Source organism: Hevea brasiliensis, chromosome 15 (genome assembly GCF_030052815.1).
Source record: "Hevea brasiliensis isolate MT/VB/25A 57/8 chromosome 15, ASM3005281v1, whole genome shotgun sequence".
In the NCBI taxonomy this organism is placed as follows: domain Eukaryota; kingdom Viridiplantae; phylum Streptophyta; class Magnoliopsida; order Malpighiales; family Euphorbiaceae; genus Hevea; species Hevea brasiliensis.
Window position 1 is genome coordinate 52,611,897 of NC_079507.1, and position 26,366 is coordinate 52,638,262.

Here is a 26,366-nt window from a genome sequence, read left to right on the forward strand (position 1 = left end):
ATAGGACCAGCATCCATCGTATTGGCCATGCAAAAATGATAAAGACACTAAAAAGCATAAACTTGTAGAGCAAGAGAAAACCATACTTATCAAAGGACATGACAAATCAAGAGTTTCCTGTTTTTAGTAAAAAAAAAAAGTAATTTATATTAGATCACATGAAAATTAATTTTACATAATTTTTTTCTTAAAAATCATATTAAAAAATTATAATAATTTATTTATTGAAAAATATTACTACATACAAAATAAGTTTTTTAAAAATTATAAACTATAATGTTAGAAGAAAGAATACAAGTAATGAAGGAAAGGATTGTGTATTTATCTGTGTTTTATTTACAGAGATATTACATCTATTTATACATGAGAATATGAGCTAATTTAGATAAGAATAATAATTGTTATAATTATGCTACACAAATCTCCTATAATCATGCTAATTGCTGTAATTATGCTACACAAATCTCCTATAATCATGCTAATTGCTGTAATTATGTTAACACCCCCCCCCCCTCAAACTCAAGGTGGTAGCACAGGTGCCAACTTGAATTTGCTTAAGAGATCCAGAAAGCGAGCGGGAGGATGCGTTTTGGTGAACATATCAGCGGTTTGCCTGATAAAGGAGACATGAATCAAACATATGGTGCCATGAGCAACATGATGACGTACAAAATGACAATCAATTTCGATGTGTTTGGTACGCTCATGAAATACATCATTATGAGAAATTTGTATGGCACTTCTATTATCACAATGAAGCATTGTGGCAGAAGAATGAGTGACACCCAAATCAGTTAATAACCACCGTAACCAAAGTAATTCAGATGTAGCATCAGCAAGAGCATGATATTCAGATTCTGTGCTAGAACGTGCAACAACAGTTTGCTTTTTGCTACGCCAAGAGATAAGAGAATTACCCAAGAAGAAACAATAACCAATTGTAGAGCGACGATCTGTTAGATCACCAGCCCAATCAGCATCAGAGTAGCTAGATAATATTAGGGAGGAGGTAGTGGAAAAGTGCAAACCATGAAAAAGAGTGCCTTTGATATAACGAAGGATTTGAAGTACTGCAGAGAAATGAGTTGAGCGAGGAGCAGACATAAACTGGCTGATCAGATGAACAGCATATGAAATATCAGGTCGAGTAACTGTGAGATAAACAAGACTCCCGACAAGCTGTTGATATAAAGTAGGATCATCAAGAGGAGTGCCATCAAGAGGTGTAAGTTTACAATTGAGCTCCAATGGGGTTGATACTGTTTTGCTATCAGTGATGCCTGCTCGAGAAAGTAAGTCAGATGCATACTTGGCTTGAGATAGATAATAGCCATCAGAATTTTGAGAAACTTCAAGACCCAAAAAAAAGCTAAGAGAATCCAGGTCTTTCATTTTCAAAATGCTAATTGAGATAATGTTGTAACTCTGAAATACCAGATGAATCATCTCCTGTTATTATCATATCATCAACATAAAGCAATAGAAGAACAATACCACTGTCAGTTCGGCGAGTGAATAATGCAGAATTATGTGGACTAGAGAGAAAACCAAGTTGAGCAAGAGTGGAACTAAATTTGGCAAACCAGGCCCTGGGAGCTTGTTTTAATCCATATAAGGCTCGCCGAAGTTTGCAAACCTTATGAGGAGAATGATAACTAGGAGGAGGATGCATATAAACCTCTTTTGTTAAATCACCATGAGAAAAAGCATTTTTGACATCCATCTGGAAAAGTTTCCATTTACGAACTGCAGCAATAGCTAAGAGACTGCAAATAGATATTAGTCGGGGCACTAGAGCAAAAGTTTCTTCATAGTCGATACCATACTCTTGAGTGTACCCTTTGGCTACTAAGCGAGCTTTGCAGCATTCAATAGTTCCATCAGAATGGGTCTTGATTTTGTAAATCCATTTGCAACCAATAGGGGTCTTGTTTGGTGAAAGATCAACTAAATCCCAAGTATGAGTTTTCTCTAAAGCTTGAAGTTCGTCAGTCATAGCTTGCTATCAAAGAGGGTCAGTACTTGCTTCACGATAAGAACGAGGCTCATGAAGGGTTGCAATAGTAGAGTAGCAGTGAAAATCAGAAAGATAATGAGGAGTTTCTCTTACACGAGTAGAACGACGAAGAGTAGTGCTAGGAGGAGATGCAGGCGCAGGTACTCGATCAACAACTGGTGCAGATTCAACAGGGACAGGTGTATTTGGACTAATATTGAGCACATCAAAATCACCTGGATCAGGACTTGGAAACAGCTCTTTGGAGGAGTCAGTGAAAAATAGAGAGTCAGTATTGACAAAGTGATTAAATTTAGAAAGAGAAGAGAACATAGTATTGTCCCAAAAGGTAACATGACGAGAGATGCGTAACTTATTAGAAACAGGATCCCAATAACGATACCCTTTGTGTTCAATGCCATAACCAAGAAAACAACATAGACGAGCACGGGGTTCTAATTTGGTATGTTCATGAGGTTGTAAAAGAACAAAAGAAATACATCCAAAAGGTTTAAGGATGGAATAGTCAGGAGGTTATCCAAACAACTTTTCAAAAGGAGATAAATTATGAAGAACCAAGGTAGGAAGACGGTTAATAATATAAACAGTATGAAGAGTTGCTTCTCCCCAGAATTTTTCTGGACATAAGGCAGAAAGAAGAAGAGTACGTACAGAATCAAGAATATGGAGATGCTTGCGTTCGGCTCTCCCATTCTATTGAGAGGTGTGAGGACAAGAACGTTGAACAACGGTGCCTTGTTGACTAAGAAATTGAAGTAAAGAAGAATCCCGATATTTCATGGCATTGTCTGTTCGGAGAATTTTAATGTCACAAGAGAACTGAGTTTTAATCTTTTTTGCAAATGTAATGTAAATTTGTGATAACTCAAATCGATGTTTCAAAAAATATATTCAAGTAAACCGAGAATAATCATCAATAAATATCACAAAATAATGAAAACTATTTATTAAAGAAATAGGAGAAGGATCCTAAATATTAGAATGAATTAAACCAAAAGGAGTGTTTGAAGTAGTATTATTATGAGAAAAAGATAATGAAGGTTATTTTGTAAGCTGACAATTTAAACAATTAAATGACTCAAACTTAGTAGATCCTAATAATCCACAAGAAATTAAAAGTTGAATTTTACTGGCAGAAGCATGACCAAGATGAAGATGCCATTGGTGAATGGAGGAATTAGGGATTGTTGTTGCAGACACAAATCTCTGAGGAAGATGTAAAGATGCAAGCTCAAATAATTGACCCACTCTGCAACCCTCCCCAAGAATCTGTCCCGTTTGTGGATCCTGTACCTGGACACCATGGGGAGAAAAAATAATATTTAGTCCTTTTTCACACAACTGACCAACAAAAATAAGATTGAGTGCCAAATTAGGGATATAATAGGTGTCAGGGAAATGAAGATTTGAGGTAGACACATGACCAGTATGTGTGATGTTCATTTTAGTACCATTTGCAGTATGAATTGGTGGTAAGGAAGATACAAGTTTTGTAGAAGATAAGAATTTAAGATTAGTGGTCATATGATTACAACATGCAGAGTGAAAAAGCCAATAAGAATTATCCGGAGTGGCAGACATGGTAGCAGGAGAATTAGAAGAGATAACCTGTTTGAATAGTGCCTAAAGATCACTCATGGTGATGGCAGTAGAACCCTCAGTAGCAGCAACAGCAGTGACAGAGGAAGATCCAAGCTTTGAGACATTCTTGAATTTAGAATGCCCTCCTTTTGGTCTTGGAGGGCGTGTGGGACAATGTTCAAGAATATGACCGTAACCATGACAATATCTGCATTCTATAATAGGACAATATGCAAAAGCATGACCAATTTAATTACAATTCTTACAGAGTTGATTGCCAGATTTCTGATGTGAGGATCGAGTAGTTGCAAGAGCAGTTTCAAATTGAGGAGTTTTATCCAAACTGAGACGAGTCTCTTCAAAAATAATCTCTTGAATAGCAGTATCCAATGATGGGAGTGGATTTCGATGTAGCAGGGACGCTCGAACAGCCTCATGTTCTGATCGAAGAGCCATTAGAACTTGAATGAGATGAAGATGATCTTCACTGATTTTGGCCTGAGATATTTGATTCCAAATGGGTTGGACCTGGGCAAGAAAATCATTCACAGATTGACCTGCTTCTTGTTTCAGATTATGAAGAGTAGTCCACAACTGATAATAGTGGACAAGTCCAGTGGTCTGATATCGATTAGCCAAAAAATTCCAGATTTCTTTTGTAGAGTGATAATTAGCAAATTGGATGTGGATGGACGAGACAGAGGTATTACAAAACCAGGTGATGATCTGATGATTTTTACTATCCCAATCCTCAAGACGGTCAGCAAATTTTGCATCAGTTTCATCGTTCTCTCTTGTCGGCGTAGTGATATTTCCGATAACAATACGCTAAAGCTTGCGACCTATAAAAAAACTTTTCATTCCTTGAACCCAAATATTATAGTTTGAACCAGTCAGAACTGTTGCAATAGGTTTTGAAATATTAGATTTCTCCATTGATAACAAGATGAGGAGAAAAAAAAATGGTATAATAATAGGAATGAAAGAATGAACCAGAACAGGTTGTAGAGAGAGAAGAGAGACCCCAGAAACTAGAAATAAAAGTTTTACGGCTCTGATACCATGTTAGAAGAAAGAATACAAGTAATGAAGGAAATGATTGTGTATTTATCTATGTCTTATTTATAGAGATATTACATCTATTTATACATGAGAATATGAGCTAATTTAGACAAAAATAATAATTACTGTAATTATGCTACATAAATCTCCTATAATCATGTTAATTACTGTAATTATACTAACACATAATATAAAAATTTAAGAACTTAATAAAACATATTATTTGTTATTAAATATTTTTTAATAGTAGAAATGTATATTACTCTTTAATTATTTATTTTCACATTTTATATTTTTAATTATAATCATAAAAATATTTAATGCATTTATAAATATATAATTATTTATTTATAAAATTTAAATATAAAAATTATTTTTTAATAAAATAAAAAATTATAAAATAAATTATTTTAATTTTAAAAAGTTAATATAGTTTACAGTTAATTTCAAATAAATTTATAATTTACTTTTATTATTCTAATTCAAAAATTTCTAGCGAGGATAAAAAATTTTGGTGAGTATAAAAAATTTGAATATAGCATTATTATAAACTAAGTGAAAACTGGAGATATATTGGGTAATGTGCAGCACGATTGGTCTGTCGGCATTCAAGCGGCTTCATTTTTGGCGTTTCTCGATAGTTGAGATACCTGTTAAGTTGATTAAGAGTGTATTATTTAGAAATTAAAATTAAGTTAAAATTTTAATATAAATTTGATTTAATTTTTTATTATTTTTGTTTAAATTTAATATAATTTTTAATTTTTAATTCTGATTTGATTCGATACGATTTTAATTCAGTTCTCGATTATTAAAATAATTTTATATAATTATTTTATTAAAAAATTATACTTAAATTAATATTTAAATTTTGAATTAAATTATTAATACTTAATATATCATATAATATATTTTTTAATCATTTTTAAATCACATAATATTTAATTATAATATTTAAGTATAAAATATAAATATAATTAATAATTAATATACATAATATAATAATATATTTATAATTAAAAATTATAAATTAATTTAACATATTTATAATTGAAATTATTAAAAAAATATAAAAAAATAAAATATAATATTTGATTGTATTTAATTAATAATATATATATATTAAAAATATATAATATATCTAAAAATATATATAAAAATATATATATATAAATTTAGTTTTTGATTCAATTTTGATTCGATACAATTCTAACTCGATTTTAATACGATTTTAATTTCATTCTTGATAAAAAATTAAAATTAAATTAAATTAAAATATAAAAAAAATTTAATTTAATATGATGCTTATTAATTCAATATAATTTTTTAATTCAATTTAATTTCTCTGAAAAACGTGAACAACCCTAAAGTTAACATTGACTTTTGCTAACAACCGCCGCTTCTTAGTATCACAAACAATTTTTAACGTGTATTTAACATGAATAATAATAATTAAATTAAATATTTATATTAAAATATATAAAAAGTTGATTAAAGTATATAAAAAATATAAAAATTTAAATATAAATATTTAACTTAGTACTTACAGCAGTCACCCCATTTTTAAAAAGGTAAATGTCTATTTATTTATTTTTTATTAATTTAAAATTTGTACAATCAAGCACAATAATAAAGTCTGGTAAAAAAGGACAATGAGTGGCTAAGGTACCGAAAACGAAACGAGGAATTGTACGTTATTTGGAAAGGAAACAACTTTGCCCAGCGTTGGGACCCATATTTACGACACCTTTATGGTTTTTTTTTTAATAATTTTTTATTTATATCAAATGAAAATAGATTTAATTCGATTGAATCAATACAGTTGATTTTTTTTTTCAAATTTAATTTAGTTTAATTTTTAAATTTGATTAGAAGTATTTAAGAATTATGCTAAATTTTATTATATAGTAAAAAATAAAAAATAATTTTTCGATGGAATCTTATCATAAAATTAAATTTTTATATTTTAAAAATAAAAAAATTTATCATTTAGATTTTTGACTTAGAAATATCGAAATAATAATTAAAAGATTAAATTTCAATTGGAAGTTAATAAATTAAAAATCAATCAAATATGTATTATTTTTATTTTTTTAAAAAATAATTTTAAATTTCCATGGAGGGCTGCTCGATTCGAACGAAACGTGGGTACACCAAGTTGGTGACGCATGTGGACCGTTGGTGGTGTCGTCAAGAATCCGACGTTTTCGTGGTGACAATCATAGGAGTCCGGAGGACTAGAGTGATGCATGTAAGAGAGACGCGCGTCACCCGGGGCCTTTAGTTTGCTATCCACGTGGCTAGCAAAAGACCACAATTGGGGAGAGAAGTATCAGAGTCAGAGGGGATCGTGCGGTCCAAAATGAGCCCCTACAAAAAGAAAGAATCGAAGTGTTGGTTTTTTTGACATGGGGAGCACTCAGATAAAAAAAACATAGGGAGCGACAACATTAGAGCTGCATAAATGACCAAAGAGCGGGTCCCATTAACTAAATATGGTATGTTAAGCAATTCTAATTAGAGAAAGCCGACGGTCTGGGGAGTATTAGTCAGGAAGAAATCATCGAGGCTTTTAAAAGTGAAAACCCTAAAAGTGGTCACGAGCTGGCGAGTTTAGTAAGGTGCGGGAAGTTAAAAGCTTGGCCGCCCCGCGATGCCCAAGCCCACCAACATGAATCGCCGAAGCGACGGGCAAGAGGGAGACAAAAAGGAGGAGTCACAGTACACGCGTCAATTGAACATTGGTAACTGTATATTCCACCCGGAGTGAACCGACTCACTTGATTCGAGTTTGATGAGTCGATCGACTCTATAAAACCCCCTTTTGGCTTCTTGTTTTCTCAACTTCTGTCCAGAGTCACTGAAACGCTGTTTTTTTTGGCTTATCGGCGGCGAAATGGGGAGAGGGAAGGTGCAGCTGAAGCGAATCGAGGATAAAAGCTCTAGGCAGGTGACATTCTCCAAGAGAAAGGGCGGTTTAATGAAGAAAGCTAGGGAATTATCGGTGCTCTGCGACGTTGAAATTGCAATGATCATCTTCTCCGGCGGAGGAAAGCTGTATGAGTTTTCGAGCGGCGACAGGTACGATTCTTTCTATATTTTATCCAATAGAAATGTTCCAAGTGGTTGGCTATACGTACCTCTTTAAGTTCCGTCAATATGGTCAATTTCTTGCTTTACGATATAAGAATAAAAGATAAATTCTAGGCAACGTTAGATCATAATATAAATATCTGTGCTATTTAAATCTAAGGGATATGAACCACTTCGTCGTCAGCTCATTGAATCATAGTGACAGTGATTTTCATGTATGGTTAAGGGGGTTTACACGTCGAAGTAGGTCTAGAAATTGAAAACGGATATCTTTTATCTTCTATTCTTCTGGTATCAGATTGAGCTCAGGGATGGCTTTTCTAAGCAACATACCGTCATTGTTGTAGCAATGACGCTCTTTAGTCGGTTTATAAACGAGAGGATGAAAAAAAGTTGGGCTTTGTCCTTATTTTGTTGCTTATGGTAATCATGGTTAAAAAAGTGTAGCGTGCGGTCCAATATGATGGGCCGCCTCCTATCTGCTTTTGCTTTCATAAGTTTCTCCAACATCCCTTATTGTCTCCCTGGAAAAAGGTGTCTTCCATGCTTTGCTGCAAGCTTGCAATTAGCTCAACGACCATGTCTTCCATGGTTTAGGGTTATGAAATTTAAAACTACTTAATTTTTATTAGTCTTAAGATAGTAAGTTTAAAACTAAATAATTTTAGTTAAATGAGCCAACGCGCGAGTCTATTCACGAGTTGGTTTACTAAGCTATTAAATAAGCGAGTTTGTTAGTCTTAAACAGTCAAATATCAATAAGCTCAAACTCGACTTGTTTATTAAATGAGCCTAAAAATTAGGCTAAAGTTTGACTTGTTTAGAAAATGAATAGAGCCAAGATGAGCTTTTATTGAGCAGCTTGGTTTGTTTATAGTCCTAATCGTTTTATCAATCATTTTATAAGCAGCAACATGAAAAAATGCCAAAGAAGAATGTAAAATAGAAACAACAAATCTAGAAGATGCTTTTGCAGTGTAGAAAAAAAATGAACCTAAAATGGTAGAAGATTCATAAGACCCATGTGGCTAGGTTGGAGTTGATTCAACATAGCAAGATGGCAGTGTCTGGGATTGAAAATGGCTATCAAGAATACTTCCACGTTTTGGTGCTTAAGAAAAGGGTTCAAAACAAAGAGTAACATGTGAGGCTAGGGAGGCCAAGCGGTGACTGGCACTTCTGATGAGATTAAGTGGTGAGTTTAATAGATCTCACATGCTTGCAAATCTAGAAAGTGAAAAAATGGAGTATAACCTTTTCTAAGGAAACAAGAAGGAAGAGGAATTGAGTAGAGAGAGAAGGCATCATTATTTCTTTGTGTGGAGGATTTGAAGCAAACTATTCTTTTTCTTAAGAAGGAAATGCTCATAAAATAAACTTTGCATTGTTTGACAACTTGCAATAACTTCCTCTTGTGAAGTTCTATCATCTCACAGCCACTACTATGCTAAAGCAGGTATGCTATAGAGTTGAGTCATTTTAGTCAAATAGCAATAACACCAAATATTATATACAATTGTATACCTAAGCAATTTGTACAAGTTATCTACTTTATTCCATTTCCTTAGATCCTTAACCTATTTAAGTACCTTTAGAATTACCTTTAGTATTCTATTATTTGGAGCTACAAATATCCATTCAAGATACATTCTAGGTAACTTAATCAGGGAATTAATTTTTTTTGCCAATTATAAGATATTAAATATTATTTAAAGGAATAATTATCAACTTGCCTTGAAAATTGACAGGATAGTTTTAAGTCCAAATTCATGAATTATTATTATTATTATTATTATTATTATTATTATTTTGCAAAAGATAAAAGTTCATTAGATTAGATCAAGAATACAAGGTCTAAAGGCCCAAGTAAAATGTGGTAGAAAGAAAACAAACTCAGCATCCAAGCCTAACAAAATACCAAGTTCAAGACCCAATATATAAAAAGTCTAGGCTAAAGTGGGTAATTGATTTGGCAGTAGCACTGTTGCACACGAAGCCCCTCCACGCTGAGGTAGACGTCTTAGTCGTAGAAAAGCACAAGATAAGGAAGGCCATTAGAGACTAAATAGAAGACTAAGATAAAGCTGAGCAACACATGCAATCTCTGCGAAACTAGCTGAAAGAAACAACGAACATAACCAAATAAAGGTTAATGGGGTAGGGCTCATAAAATTTCATATCTTGGAGGGTTAGCCATCAGTGGACAATGCTAGTTTACAAATCGCTAAGATACCACCATTGCAGCAAATCAAACTTGTAGTAGAGTTGAACAAAAAGATTGCCGTAGCTATGGAAGCATGGAACCCCATGCAATCTCAATATTCTTCCTCTTCATGAAGCTCAAAATTGTAATGCAAAAGCTTCAAAAGATCGATGTACAACACTAACTAGAGGTGAGGAGGAAGAACACGCACTTTGAGTAGGGAATATAAGCCATCCTTTGCCCCATCGGAGCAGGGGAAGGCTGAAGGCTTGGTAGTAGATGAGACTAGAGTCTTAAAAACACTTTATTACTAGACAGAAAAGTCTCTCTCTCTTCCTCTCTCTAAAACACTAAAGAGGGAATATTTTTTTGTGAATTATTTAGTTGCATACTAAAGTTAGCAAACCATATCAATTAAACCCAATTTTTTCGTTTGCTCTCTTGGGTGTAAAACACACAACATTAAAGGAATAAAAGATTATTTTGGAATTCCCCCCTCCCTTGTGAGGTTTGTCAAAAACTACATGTTGGTTCCTTTCTCTATACTCTTTTTGTCTCCTTAACATTTGATCCATTTAACAACTTAATCATTTTGTTCACTTTTGTACATTTTTTTGTTAGTCAAACATTTGGAGTATATACCCTCTATTAATAAAAAAGTTTTTAAGAAAAAAAATATTTTTCCCTATAATATTTTTGAAAAAATATTTTTCCCTATAATATTTTTGAAAAAATATTTTTCCAAGATGGAAATTTAGTGAAGTTTTTTGTTTTCGAAAAATTTACTTCCAAGAAAAATTTGTTCCATAAAAAATTTAAAGGAAAATTTTATTTGTTTCAACAAAATTTAACTACATAAGAACCTCTAACTTTAGTCTACTCAATTGTCGTATAAGCACCCCTAACTTTAATGTAACCATTGAATAAATTTACAATTAACCTCTAAAATTGAGACAAATTTGTTAAAATTAAAAGAATATGACATTATTGCGAAAATGTTAAAAGTTTTAGTTGGCCTTTTTGACCATTATGAGAAAATTGCAAAAACTTCAAAAAGGAATTGATTCATTTTTTATCCAAAAATAAGAAATTAGGCCAAATTGGCCCTCAATGCAAGCTTTAGGGTTCTTTTTTTTTTTTTTTGTGTGTGGGTTGGGGAGGGGGGAACTTGACCTTTAATATTAAAAATATGCTTTTTGGGTTATTTGTTCTCTCCTTTATAGCCCTTCCCACGTTATATATGTAGCAAGTTTTTCCATAGTGCTGCCATACAGGGGTGTAAATTTATGACAATTGAAAATTTATTTAAAAAATAAACAATATAATTTATTTAAATTATCTGATTGTGCCACAAAATGAAGTAGTATGAGTGAGTTTTCTTTCCCCTATTTGGCTCTATATATGTTGATTACGCCTATTTTCTTACTTTAGATAGAATATGGTGTTTTTAAATTCTTGTTTTAAGTTGCTAATTGTCCAATTAGGTTTAAGTTACAAATTTTGTAATGATTATCCTCTTAATGCTATAATAATTAAACATTATGATTAGTTACAAATTATTTAATGATTATCCTTCGTACTCAACAATACCATCTTTCTCAATAAAATTCCCTCCATGATGAAAAATAATGTCAACACCATCCAATTCCATTCTGCATCAAAAAATTATCACACACAAAAATAGATAATAAATCAGACAAATACACATATATTACGATTGTTATTAGGTGCCATTTTAGTAATTTCACTAACAATGCCACACAGATAGAGAAAGTTGGACAACTTCCTTCATTGTACCTCATCGTTCCACAAAAAGAATCTTATTATGTCACCTTTCATTGGACCAATTACTGTACAAACACCGTTAAAGATGCATGTCAATTCATTTGTGTTCCTAAATAACTTTTACAGTATAAAAACTCACCCAATATAACCCACATGCAACAGAAAATGACATTTTAAATTTGGTCAAATTACCTTTGCATTGTCGCTACTCCAACCTCACTATTCACTCGTTCTCCACCTTTGCTTCTGTCTTTCTCTTCCAATTTTAATGCATGAGAGAAAGGTTCTTAAAACCGGTAGACTTGAAGAATTTTCGGAGACACTTTCTAAAGATTAGGGATTTTGAGTTTTTAGGATACTCGGCTTATAGTTACTCATTTCGTGAGAAGTGGAGTCATTTATTACCGAGTCAGCACGGGTAAATATCTCCAACATAACGTCGTTAGATCTCTATTAGATTTGGAATTTAATGTACTGTTTTAAAATTTTGAGGGGCTTAAATGGACCTCGAAAAACTTTAAGGGCTAATGTGACTTTTGGCTAAAACTTAAAGGGTAAAAATGAGCCTTTTGACAATAAAAAAACAAATTACACCTAATATGAAGATTGAAGAGATTGATGATTTGAAAGGTTCAAACTCAAACATAGAGATTTGATGATTTGATAACACCTAAGAATTTGAGCTATATAATATGTGATGGATTTTTGTGTCAAGATGGAGATTATTAGATTTATGATCCAAAATCCTAATTAATTTAGAAGACCCTTTTTTCCTAATTTGAGTGGGAGAAATATTCCTCAATATGATAGAGGAATATTTCATATATAGAGTAGAGCTCTTATTTTAGTGTTATTCCTAAATTGAGTGGGACTCCTAATTAGATTAGGATGAAGAGAATTAACACTAGGAGAATGGTAAAAAGTTATTTGGCTTTGCCTAAGAAGAGTGGCTTTCAGCCCATGGAGTGGTGCTGTTGCCCATTATAAAGAAAGGTTTTATCAATTATTGAGGATTTGGTTCTACCCATTGATGAAAGGCTCTTGCCCATTGTAGTCCTATGAAGGGAAAGAAACTTTAGGAAAAAGCATAATCTAAGAGGAAGGGATTATAACCCATTATAGTTGAAGACACCGTTGTGGCATAGTAGTCAAAGTAGTAAATATATTGAGTTATGTCTAGAGGAGACTAAGAGGATTAAGTAATGTATTTATTATGAGCAGTTATATAGTGTGGGTTCTCTTTGTTGTAATTGAGTTGATGGGTAGTATAGTTTGAGCTTGTAATTGATGATTTATTTATTGATACTGGAAGATGGCATATCCATAGATGTAGTCCTATGTGGAGAGAGTTAACTACATGAATTTGTACAAATATATAAAGTAGCTTAAAGTTGAAGAAAATAGTCCATCTCAATAAATAAACATCATTAAGGACATGTATGAGAGGTGGTCACAAGTGTAAGAACAGTGAAAAGGGATATGGACAAGTTCCCCATAACAGTGGATTGACATAAAAAATCAACTTTGAGTCTGCACTTCTTTACTTATGAGTTAACCAATCATATTCAAGATGATGTCACATGGTACATGTTATTTACAGAAAATGTCGTAGTAAATGAAATTGGTGAAGGAGTCAATCGAAAGTTGGAGTAAGGACTTGAATTAAGGGTTTAGGCTATTCAAAAGTTGTTGGTTGTTAATTTTTCTCTTGCTATCTTTTAGTCATTCAATTGTTTAAACCACAAAACACAAACTAGTTGTAGTATCACTTGTAGGAATATGTCCCATGGTAATGTACAAAAAAAAAAAAAATCAAAGGATATATAAGTATTGGCAAACCAAAACAAAACAATTTAAGTTATTTTGGTAATGGAGAGCCCAATTTCAAGCCCTGTTCAATGTGTAGCTTGCCAATTTGATAGTCATACTCTTACATCCATAATCGTCAACATGTTATCAAAGTAATAAGTGCAATAATCATAGATTTTGGACCTAAAAGCATGGTGGGATGAGCCTTAGCAAGCTAGACTTGCAAGCTAGACTTGCGAGCTGAGCCCTAGTGAGTCAAACTAAGGTGGATCCATGAGCTAGCCCATTAAGTTAAACCTTAAGGACAGAGCCAAGAGGAGCCATACCCTAGTTAGATGTGCCACCCCATGCAATGGTAAGTGGCAACTCAGCCAGTGAACCTGAGTTGAACTGAGTTACACTTGAGGGAGAGTGTTAGAATATCACTTGTGGGAACTAGTTCCATACAGACAGTATATAAAAAAAATTAAAGGGCATATAAATGTTAGCAAACAAAAGAAATCAAAACGTGTAGGCTATTTTGCTGATTAGAATTCAATTTCAATCCTAGTTTAGCGTGTAGGCTACCAGTTTGATATTCATACTCCTAAGTCTATAATTCTTAACAATATTAAAACTCACAAAATACTAATATAGGAATGCATAGTTTGAAGCAGGTTTTCACTTACTTTTCTAAAAAGTCCTTTAAAACATTCATAACAAAAAAAAAAAAAAAGCTGTCATTGAATTCTAGAATTCCAATAAATCCAATGGTTGCCTCTCTCTTGCTTGTGTATTCTTTTCTGTGCTCTCTTGCACATAAAATATTATAGCTTAGGCCAATTCTTAATAATAATTAATAAAAGACTTCTAATATTATTTGACAGAAAAAAAATCTTATTATAACATTTGAATAAAATTCTGTTTAAATATGAACTAGCCATTGCTCTATAGGCCGGAAGTCAACACCTAGTGCAAATTTAAAATAGTGATTTTATTTTATTTTTCATTATTCAAATGAAATTTCATTATTTTATTACTATGTTTTCTTTTAGCATCTTATATTGTCAATTTAATTTCATTTTAATATCTTTGTAGAATCTAAATTAAAAGAAAACATGCCAACGACGTCTATATACATATTTTGCAATTATAAATATATATACGTAAAATGAAGAACGAATTGGTTTTCATTCAATTTAATTGAGTATATACATAATGTTTAGTCCATTCATGAAACACAGGATGGAGTGCAGCTTAATTATCACACCATAGTCATGCAGGCAGAGAGATCTTAAGACTAATCTCATCTAATAACTGAAGTATCCACGTTATCTCGCACACTAATTGATCCATACTTTATGCTCTGATTCAGAGCTAGATTGAGAAACTACACTCTGCTTCTTACTTCTTCAAAACACCAAATTACCCCAATAAAGGCACAATATCCAACAATTGATCTTCTATCAGCTTAAGACCCTGCCTAGTTTGCATCTAAAAACACTCATTATTCAAATGCCCATGATTACTATATAATAAGTCTCGCCCTGGAGCTCCCTTCAAATAACACAAGATTTGTCTTAAAGCTTCCCAATAAGTAATAATTAAGGAAGACATAAATTGACTCACCACATTGAGTGAATATGCAATGTCAGGACGAGTTACTGTAAGGTAGTTTAATTTACCTACTAGCCTCCTATACTTTTTTGGATCTTCAAATAGGTTATCATCCTCTGCTACAAGTTGCAAATTTGAGGTCATTGGTGCATTGTAAGGTTTAGCACCTAATTTCTCAATTTCTACCAAAAAATCAAGGATATATTTTTGCTAAGACAGGAAGATGCCTTTCTTACTTCTCATAACTTCAAATACCCAAGAAATACTTTAGTAGGACCAAGTCTTTTATCTGAAATTAGGTCTGAAGAAAGTTTTCAAGGAATGAAATACCTGCAGAGTCACTTCTGGTGATAACAATATCATCCACATATACTATAGCAAAATTAGGCAAGTTTTAGACTGCTTATAGAATACTGAAAGATCGCACTTGCTCTTTTGTATACTAAACTCCTATACTGCTTCACTGAATCTCCCAAACCAAGCTTGAGGACTTTGTTTCAGACCATAAAGAGACTTTCAAAGTCTGCAAACTTTACCTAACTCCCCCTGAGTAACACACCCAAATGGTTGCTCCATATATAGCTCTTCCTGAAGGTCACCATAAAGAAAAACATTCTTAATATCTAATTGGTATAAAGGTCAATTATATGTAGATGCTGGAGAGATAAATAGCCAAACAAAAACTAATTTAGCTACAGGAGAAAAAGTGTCAGAGTAATCAACCCCATATATCTGAGTATATCTTTTGACAATAAGGTGAGCTTTTAATCTAGCCACAGAACCATCAGAATTCACTTTCACTGTAAACAACCATTTGCAACTAATAACTTTCTTTCTAGTGGACAAAGGCACCTCTTCCCACGTTCTATTAGTATTTGAAGCTTCAATTTTCTCTTTCATAGTAGCACACCAGTCATGATGAGCTAATGCCTCAATAATATTTTTAGGAATAGAGAGAGTCTAAATAGCTAACAAAACACTGAGAAGAAGATAATAAATGATCATAAGAAACAAAAGAGGAAATATGGTAGGTGCATGTACGTTTACCTTTATGAAAAGAAATAGGAAGATCTAAATCAGATTCAGGATCAGTAGTGGGAACAGGATCAGTGGTGGGAATAAGATATCGGATGAAGAAGCTGGTGGAGGGTTTGAGTCAATGTTCTCCATTCTCCTAGAATAATCATGAATAATAGGGGGTTGAATTATTACAGGAACAAAAGGAAAATGAGAATGAGGAGACCAGGGAGAGATGGACATTGGTTGAACAGTGTAAATTAAGAAATCATTATCCTCTCCCTGATTTTCATACATAAAAGTTTGTAAAAAAATGAAATAGACTAAAAAAATATAACATCTGTAGACATAACATAAAGATTAAGAGTTGGAAAAAAATACCTGTACTCTTTTTGAGTCGAGAGTACCTAAGAAAGGCACACTTAAGAGATTTTAGATCTAATTTGATAACATGTGTTCGGACATCACGCACAATACAAGTACAACAAAAAATACAAGGTTTAATTGGAAACAAAGAGTTAAGAGGGAAATAAAATAATATATGGAATGTTTCCATAAAAAATAGAAGATGGCATACGATTGATAAAAAAAATATGCTGTAGAAATTGCATCAGCCCAAAACTGTTTAAGGACCTTCACTTAGAAAAGATCTTGAACTGTCTCAAGAAGATGCCCATTTTTTCTTTCAGTAACACCATTTTATGCACACCTACTTTTTATGCATTTTAGATATATTACATAGTTTTAATAAAATTATATATATTATATGCAATCAAAATTGTTGTACATATAATTTAATTGTTATATATATATATATATATATATATATATATATATATATATATATATATATATATATATATAACCTAATATTAATTTTTATTATTTTTAATTATAAATATATTAAATCACTTTATAGTCATTATTTATCTTATTAAATCACCTTTTAATCATGTATACTTTCTTGTTAAAAATGATATAATTGAAAAATATGTATAAGATAGTAAAATATATTTATTAAGATATATGTTATGAAATGACTTAATTTATGTATGTGTTGTTTCATAAAATTAAATTATGACCCATCCAAAAAGTCAATTGTGTGATATGAATAAAATATTTTGTGAGATTTGTGGTGATAGTAAAGAGCATGCACCAAAATAATATTTGAGAGTCGGTGTTAAGATTGCATTAGTTATCTTATTTTCAATTTAAAAAAGTTTTAATTATAATCTATAAAATTTTTATAAATATCAACTATATTAAAATTAAATTTATTTTTAATACTTAATATTGTGAATTAAAATTTAAATTATTGTCCAATAAAATTTTAATTGTAAATAGTTGAATTAAAATATAATAAAGAAATTCTCTAAAGCCAAAAATTGCATAGTTTTGTGCTTTTGACTTAGGTTACATTAATGCTAACTCATATTATACTCTTTGATATTCTATTATTTTATAACTTGGATAGAAATATTGTATAATTTATTATGCGCAGTATTGAGCACTTACCACCGTATCAAAAGTTTAAATTTTTAGTAGAGACATAACTATAAAACCCTTTATAGCGTAACAATCTAAGTGTTATGAGTCAAAAGGATCTGGACAAAATGTTGGCTCCTTGAGCTATCCCCATTCAGTGCCAACAATTCACCCTTAGCACCTGTCATGGATTCGAACTCATGACCTCGGCTCTGATACTAATTATAGGATTGATCGCTTACCATTGTGCCAAAAATTTAAGCTTTTAACATAGTCACAACTCTTAACCCCTTATAGTATAACAACCCAAATATCATGAGCTGAAGATATCTGAGCATAATATTGACCCACTGAGCTATCCTCACTCAGTACCAACATTATGGATATTTGATATTATCTTGTATTTTTATATGAGAATTATTTGTTTAATTTTAATATATATCTTGAGTAAGCTATTATGTTTGTTACTTTATTGATATTTTGATATTGGTATTATTATTTTGATATTAGTACTATTATTTTTATTGATATTTTGATGTTAAAAATATATATTTGTTTTTGTTCTTTTAAAAGGAATATAATAATACTGTAATTTTAAGTGTAGGAATAAAAAATTAAACCGAATTGAAATTGAAACTGAAACCGAAAGCAGAACTGAATCGGAACCGAAAGCACTTAGAACCAGAACAAAAACCGAAACTAAAACTTGGTTCTTCTTTTGGTTCCAAAAAATGAAAAAATCGAACTTCAGTTCTGATTTTGGTTCTTATAAAGAACTGAACCCAAATCAAAATAGGAACCACACAATTCCAATGTTAAGTAGCTTGTTCTTGCCTATAAATGAGATTTATGGTTAATTTTGATAGATTAAAAAAATTTTATAGGTTATCCAATTATAAGTAACATAATATTTGGAAGAAAGAAAAAAAAAATCATTAAAGAATTTTGACATGGGCTTATTGATTCAAATTATTTATATATAAAAAAAAAATCTAAAACCGACTAATTGTAAACTAAATTCTAACTACTTATCATTTACATTTAAGGAATACTACCACATAACAAAAAAAATAAATGCGTACTACAATTATGAACTAAACAACATATAAAATAAGATGCTTTAACTCTTTATAATATAATAGTATAAATTATAAAATATATGGTTGGTAGTGTTATTATTTTACCATGTGTAATGATAAGTTGCCATTAGCTTGGAGTATTGGAAAATACAAGTATAGGATTAGATGTAGATACATAATGCATGAAGAGTAATTTCGTTTTATTTATTTGAAAAAAAAAAGATCTTAGTTCACATTACTTGAGGGAGTGTTTAATTGTTCTTTCATGCTAAAATTAAAAATTTATTATGGCAGTAGTGTGATTATGTTGTGATTGAGGGATATCTGCCCAAGAAATATAATTATTCCTGCCTTATAGTTTCACAATGGTAATTGTAGGAGAAGTGGACATTGAGGAAAATAAAGGTTTAGAGGATTCATCAATTATGTTTAAGGGAGTTGTCTTTAGGTGTGTAAAAGAATCAAATGAGCTGAGTTATGAAGAGCTCAGGCTTGGTTAACTAAAATTTTTTCGATCTCGAGCTAGCTCATACTTGGTTTTTGCTAAATGATTGAATATCAATAAGTTCAAGTTGGGCTCGTTTTTAAATCAAATTTTTATCATGTCGAGCTTTGAATAGTTGCGAGCAACTCAAATCATTTACATCTCTACTGAGTTCAAGGTTTAGGTTTATGAAATTTAAAATTACGTAATTTTTATTAGTCTTAAGATAGTAAGTTTAAAACTAAATACTTTTAGTTAAATGAGCCAACGCGCGAGTCTATTCATGAGTTGGTTCACTAAGCTATTAAATAAGCGAGTTTGTTAGCCTTAATGAGTCAAATATCAATAAGCTCAAACTTGACTTGTTTATTAAATGAGCCTAAAAATTAGGCTAAAGTTTGACTTGTTTAGAAAATGAATAGAGCCAAGATGAGCTTTTATCAAGTTGAGCCTCGAATAGCTTGTGAGCAGCTTAGTTTGTTTACAGTCCTAATCGTTTTATCAATCGTTTTATCAATCATTTTGTAAGCAGCAACATGGAAAAATGCCAAAGAAGAATGTAACATAGAAACAACAAATCTAGAAGATGCTTTGCAGTGCAGAAAAAAATGAACCTAAAATGGTAGAAGATTCATAAGACCCATGTGGCTAGGTTGGAGTTGATTCAACATAGCAAGATGGCAGTGTCTGGGATTGAAAATGGCTGTCAAGAATACTTCCACATTTTGGTGCTTAAGAAAAGGGTTCAAAACAAAGAGTAACATGTTAGGCTCTTCTCAACAATGAAATTTAGGAGGGAGGCCAAGCGGTGACTGGCACTCCTGATGGGATTAAGTGGTGAGTTTATATAGATCTCACATGCTTGCCAATCTAGAAAGGGAAAAAATGGAGCATAACCTTTTCTAAGGAAACAAGAAGGAAGAGGAATTGAGTAGAGAGAGAAGGCATCATTATTTCTTTGTGTGGAGGATTTGAAGCAAACTATTCTTTTTCTTAAGAATGAAATGCTCATAAAATCAACTTTGCATTGTTTGACAACTTGCAATAACTTCCTCTTGTGAAGTTCTATCATCCCACACCCACTACTATGCTAAAGCATGTATGCCATAGGGTTGAGTCATTTTAGTCAAATAGCAATAACACCTAATATTATATACAATTGTATACCTAAGCAATTTGTACAAGTTATCTACTTTATTCCATTTCCTTAGATCCTTAACCTATTTAAGTACCTTTAGAATTACCTTTAGTATTCCATTATTTGGAGCTGCAAATATCCATTCAAGATATTTTCTAGGTAACTTGATCAGGGAATTAAATTTTTTTGCCAATTATAAGATATTAAATATTATTTAAAGGAATAATTATCAATTTGCCATTAAAATTGGCAGGACAGTTTTAAGTCCAAATTCATGAATTATTAATATTAATATTATTATTATTATTATTATTTTGCAAAACATAAAAGTTCATTAGATTAGATCAATAATACAAGGTCTAAAGGCCCAAGTAAAAAGTGGTAGAAAGAAAACAAACTCAGCATCTAAGCCTAACAAAATACCAAGTTCAAGACCCAACATATAAAAAGTCTAAGTTAAAGTGGGTAATCGATTTGGCAGTAGCACCGTTGCACACCAAGCCCCTCCACGCCGAGGTAGACGTCTCAGCCATAGAAAAGCACAAGATAAGGAAGGCCATTAGAGACTAAACAGAAGACTAAGATAAAGCTGAGCAATACATGCAATCTCTGCGAAACTAGCTGAAAGAAACAACGAACATAACCAAATAAAGGTTAATGGGGTAGGGCTCATAGAATTTCATATCTTGGAGGGTTAGCCATCAGTGGACAATGCTGTTTTACAAATCGCCAAGATACCACCATTGCAACAAATCAAACTTGTAGTAGAGTTGAATAAAAAGATTGTTGTAGCTAAGGAAGCATGGAACCCCATGCAATCTCAATATTCTTCCTCTTTATGAAGCTCAACATTGTGATGCAAAAGCTGCAAAAGATCGATGTACAACACTACCCAGAGGTGAGGAGGAAGAACACGCACTCTGAGTAGGGGATATAAGCCATCCTTTGCCCCATTGGGGCAGGGGAAGGCTGAAGGCTGAAGGCTCGGTAGTAGATGAGACTAGAGTCTCAAAAACACTCTATTACTAGACAGAAAAGTCACTCTCTCTTCCTCTCTCTAAAACACTAAAGAGAGGGAATATTTTTTTGTGAATTATTTAGTTGCATACTAAAGTTAGCAAACCATATGAATTAAGCCTACTTTTTCCTTTGCTCTCTTGGGTGTAAAACACACAACATTAAAGAAATAAAAGATTATTTTGGAATTCCCCCCTCCCTTGTGAGGTTTGTCAAAAACTACATGTTGGTCCCTTTCTCTATACTCTTTTTATCTCCTTAACATTTGATCCATTTAACAACTTAATCATTTTGTTCACTTTTGTACATTTTTTTGTTAGTCAAACATTTGGAGTATATACCCTCTATTAATAAAAAAGTTTTTAAGAAAAAAAATATTTTTCCCTATAATATTTTTGAAAAAATATTTTTCCAAGATGGAAATTTAGTGAAGTTTTTTGTTTTCGAAAAAATCACTTCCAAGAAAAATTTGTTTCATAAAAAATTTAGAGGAAAATTTTATTTGTTTTAAGAAAATTCAACCACATAAGAACCTCTAACTTTAGTCTACTCAATTGTCGTAAAAGCACCCCTAACTTTAATGTAACCATTGAATAAATTTACAATTAACCTAAAAAATTGAGACAGATTTGTTAAAATTAAAAGGATATGACATTATTGCAAAAATGTTAAAAGTTTTAGTTGGCTTTTTTGACCATTATGAGAAAATTGCAAAACCTCGAAAAGGAAGTGATTCATTTTTTATCCAAAAATAAGAAATTAGGCCAAATTGGCCCTCAATGCTAGCTTTACGGTTTTTTTTTTTTTTTTGTGGGTTGGGGAGGGGGGAACTTGACCTTTAATATTAAAAATATACTTTCTGGGTTATTTGTTCTCTCCTTTATAGCCCTTCCCACATTATATATGTAGCAAGTTTTTCCATAGTGCTGCCATACAGGGGTGTAAATTTATGACAATCGAAAATATATTTAAAAAATAAAGATATAATTTATTTAAATTATCTGATTGTGCCATAAAATGTAGTATGAGTGAGTTTTCTTTCCTCTATTTGGCTCTCTATATGTTGATTACACTTATTTTCTTACTTTAGATAGAATATGGTGTATTTAAATTCTTGTTTTAAGTTGCTAATTGTCCAATTAGGTTTAAGTTACAAATTTTGTAATGATTATCCTCTTAATGCTATAATAATTTGACATTATGATTAGTTACAAATTATTTAATGATTATCCTTCATACTCAACAATACCATCTTTCTCATTAAAATTCTCTCCATGATGAAAAATAATGTCAACACCATCCAATTCAATTCTGCATCAAAAAATTATCACACACAAAAATAGATAATAAATCAGACAAATACACATATATTACGATTGTTATTAGGTGCCATTTTAGTAATTTCACTAACAATGCCATACAAATAGAGAAAGTTGGACAACTTCCTACATTGTACCCAACCGTTCCACAAAAAGAATCTTATTATGTCACCTTTCATTGGACCAATTACTGTACAAACACCGTTAAAGATGCATGTCAATTCATTGGTGTTCCTAAATAACTTTTACAGTATAAAAACTCACCCAATATAACCCACATGCAACAGAAAATGACATTTTAAATTTGGTCAAATTACCTTTGCATTGTCGCTACTCCAACCTCACTATTCCCTCGTTCCCCACCTTTGCTTCTGTCTTTCTCTTCCAATTTTAATGCATGAGAGAAGGTCCTTAACAATGGCAGACTTGAAGAATTTTCGGAGACACTTTCTAAAGATTAGGGATTTTGAGTTTTTAGGATATTTGGCTTATAGTTACTCATTTTGCGAGAAGTGGAGTCATTTATTATTGAGTCAGCACCGGTAAATATCCCCAACATAACGTCGTTAGATCTCTATTAGATTTGGAGTTGAATGTACTGTTTTAAAAATTTGAGGGGCTTAAATGGACGTTGAAAAACTTTAAGGGCTAATGTGACGTTTGGCTAAAACCTAAAGGGTAAAAATGGGCCTTTTGACAATAAAAAAACAAATTACACCTAATATGAAGATTGAAGAGATTGATGATTTGAAAGGTTCAAACTCAAACATAGAGATTTGATGATTTGATAACACTCAAGAATTTGAGCTATACAAAATGTGATGAATTTTGTGTCAAGACGGACATTATTAGATTTATGATCCAAAATCCTAGTTAATTTAGAAGACTCTTTTTCCTAATTTGAGTGGGAGAAATATTTCTCAATATGATGGAGGAATATTTCCTATATAAAATAGAGCTCTTATTTTAGTGTTATTTCTAAATTGAGTGGGACTCCTAATTAGATTAGGATGAAGGGAATTAACACTAGGAGAATGGTAAAAAGTTATTTGGCTTTGCCTAAGAAGGGTGGCTTTCAGCCCATGGAGTGGTGCTGTTGCCCATTATAAAAAAAGGTTTTGCCAATTATTGAGGATTTGGCTCTGCCCATTGATGAAAGGCTCTTGCTCATTGTAGTCCTATGAAGGGAAAAACTTAAGGAAAAGGCATAATCTAAGAGGATGGGATTATAACCCATTGTAGTTGAAGACACCGTTGTGGCATAGCAGTCAAAGTAGTAAATATATTGAGTTATGTCTAGAGGAGACTAAGAGGAATCTATTGAGTTATGTCTAAAGGAGATTAAGAGGATTAAGTAATGTATTTATTATGAGCAGTTATATAGTGTGGGTTCTCTTGGGTGTAATTGAGTTGATGGGTAGTATAGTTTGAGCTTGTAATTGATGATTTATTTATTGATAGTGGAAGATGGCATATCCATAGATGTAGTTCTATGTGGAGAGAGTTAACTACATGAATTTGTACAAATATATAAAGTAGCTTAAAGTTGAAGAAAATAGTCCATCTCAATAAATAAACATCATTAAGGACATGTATGAGGGGTGGTCACAAGTATAAGAACAGTGAAAAGGGATATGGACAAGTTCCCCATAATAGTGGATTGACATAAAAAATCAACTTTAAGTCTGCACTTCTTTACTTATGAGTTAACTAATCATATTCAAGATGATGTCACATGGTGCATGTTATTTACAGAAAATGTCGTAATAAATGAAATTGTTGAAGTAGTCAATCGAAAGTTGGAGTAAAGACTTGAATTAAGGGTTTAGGCTATTCAAAAGTTGTTGGTTGTTAATTTTTCTCTTGCTATCTTTTAGTCATTCAATAGTTTAAACCACAAAACACAAACTAGTTGTAGTATCACTTGTGGGAATATGTCCCACGGTAATGTACAAAAAAAAAAAAAAATCAAAGGATATATAAGTATTGGCAAAGAAAATCAAAACAATTTAAGTTATTTTAGTAATGTAGAGCCCAATTTCAAGCCCTGTTCAATGTGTAGCTTGCCAATTTGATAGTCATACTCTTACATCCATAATTATCAACATGTTATCAAAGTAATAAGTGCAGTAATCATAGATTTTGGACCCAAAAGCATGGTGGGATGAGCTTTAGCGAGCTAGACTTGCGAGCTGAGCCCTAGTGAGCCAAACTAAAGTGGATCCATGAGCTAGCCCATTGAGTTAGACCTTAAGGACAAAGCCAAGAGGAGCCATACCCTAGTTAGATGTGCCACCCCATGCAATGGTAAGTGGTAACTCAGTCAGTGAACCTGAGTTGAACTGAGTTACACTTGAGGGAGAGTGTTAGAATATCATTTGTGGGAACTAGTTCCATTCAGACAGTATATAAAAAAATTAAAGGGCATATAAATGTTAGCAAACAAAAGAAATCAAAACGTGTAGGCTATTTTGGTGATTAGAATTCAATTTCAATCCCAATTTAGCGTGTAGACTACCAGTTTGATATTCATACTCCTAAGTCTATAATTCTCAACAATATTAAAACTCACAAAATACTAATATAGGAATGCATAGTTTGTAGAGGTTTTTCACTTACTTTTCTGAAAAGTCCTTTAAAACATTCATAAAAAAAAAAAGCTGTCAATTGAATCTAATGGTTGCCTCTTTCTTGCTTGTGCATTCTTTTTTGTGCTCTGTTGCACATAAAATATTATAGCTTAGGCCAATTCTTAATAATAATTAATAAAAGACTTCTAATATTATTAGACAGAAAAAATCTTATTATAACATTTGAATAAAATTCTGTTTAAGTATGAACTGGCCATTGCTTTATAGGCTGGACGCCAACACCTAGTGCAAATTTGAAGTAGTGATTTTTATTTTATTTTTCATTATTCAAATGAAATTTCATTATTTTATTATTATTTTTTCTTTTAGCATCTTATATTGTCAAATTAATTTCATTTTAATATCTTTGTAGAATCTAAATTAAAAGAAAACATGCCAACGACGTCTATATATATATATATAAAATGAAAAACGAATTGGTTTTCATTCAATTTAATTGTGTATATATATAGGTATTTATGTATTAAGTTATCCTACACTTATTAGGAATTCTACACTAATTAGGAAACCTATACTTAATAGGAATCCTTATATGATGAGGTAATCTCACTATACAGGTTTTTACAAGGATGATATTCATAGTACTCCCCTCAAGTTGAAGTAGAGATATTAATCATGCTTAATTTATTACAGATGTAGTTAACCCAAGTTTCATTAAGAGCTTTTGTAAAAATATCTCCTAACTGCTCTCTGGTTTTGAAGTGTCCTGTTGAGATATTCTTTTATTGAATTTTCACGAACAAAGTGGTAATCAATTTCATAGGTATTTATGTACTAAGTTGTCCTACACTTATTAGGAATACTAAGTTATCCTACACTTATTAGGAATTCTACACTAATTAGGAAACCTATACTTAATAGGAATCCTTATATGATGAGGTAATCTCACTCTATAGGATTTTACAAGGATGACATTCATTGTACTCCCCTCAAGTTAGAGCAGAGATATTAATCATGCTCAATTTGTTACAAATGTAGTCAACCCGAGCTTCACTAAGAGCTTTTGTAAAAATATCTCCTAACTGCTCTC

The 26,366-nt window shown here is 31.8% G+C and overlaps 1 protein-coding gene across 8 annotated transcripts in view; it reads left to right on the forward strand.

Moving 5' to 3' along the window:
- The first annotated feature begins 7,078 nt into the window (after positions 1-7,078).
- Positions 7,079-26,366, forward strand: part of LOC110648141 (truncated transcription factor CAULIFLOWER A) — a 70,820-nt gene continuing 51,532 nt past the window's right edge. For 2 of the 8 annotated variants that reach the window (XM_058135927.1, XM_058135928.1), the window contains exons 1-2: positions 7,127-7,404; positions 7,516-7,741. In XM_058135927.1, the coding sequence (XP_057991910.1) occupies positions 7,314-7,404; positions 7,516-7,741 (317 nt within the window). In that variant the 5' untranslated portion in view covers positions 7,127-7,313. Of the gene's footprint in view, positions 7,742-26,366 lie in introns of all 8 variants that reach the window. The other 6 variants (XM_058135929.1, XM_058135931.1, XM_058135930.1 and 3 more) reach the window with 6 other exon arrangements.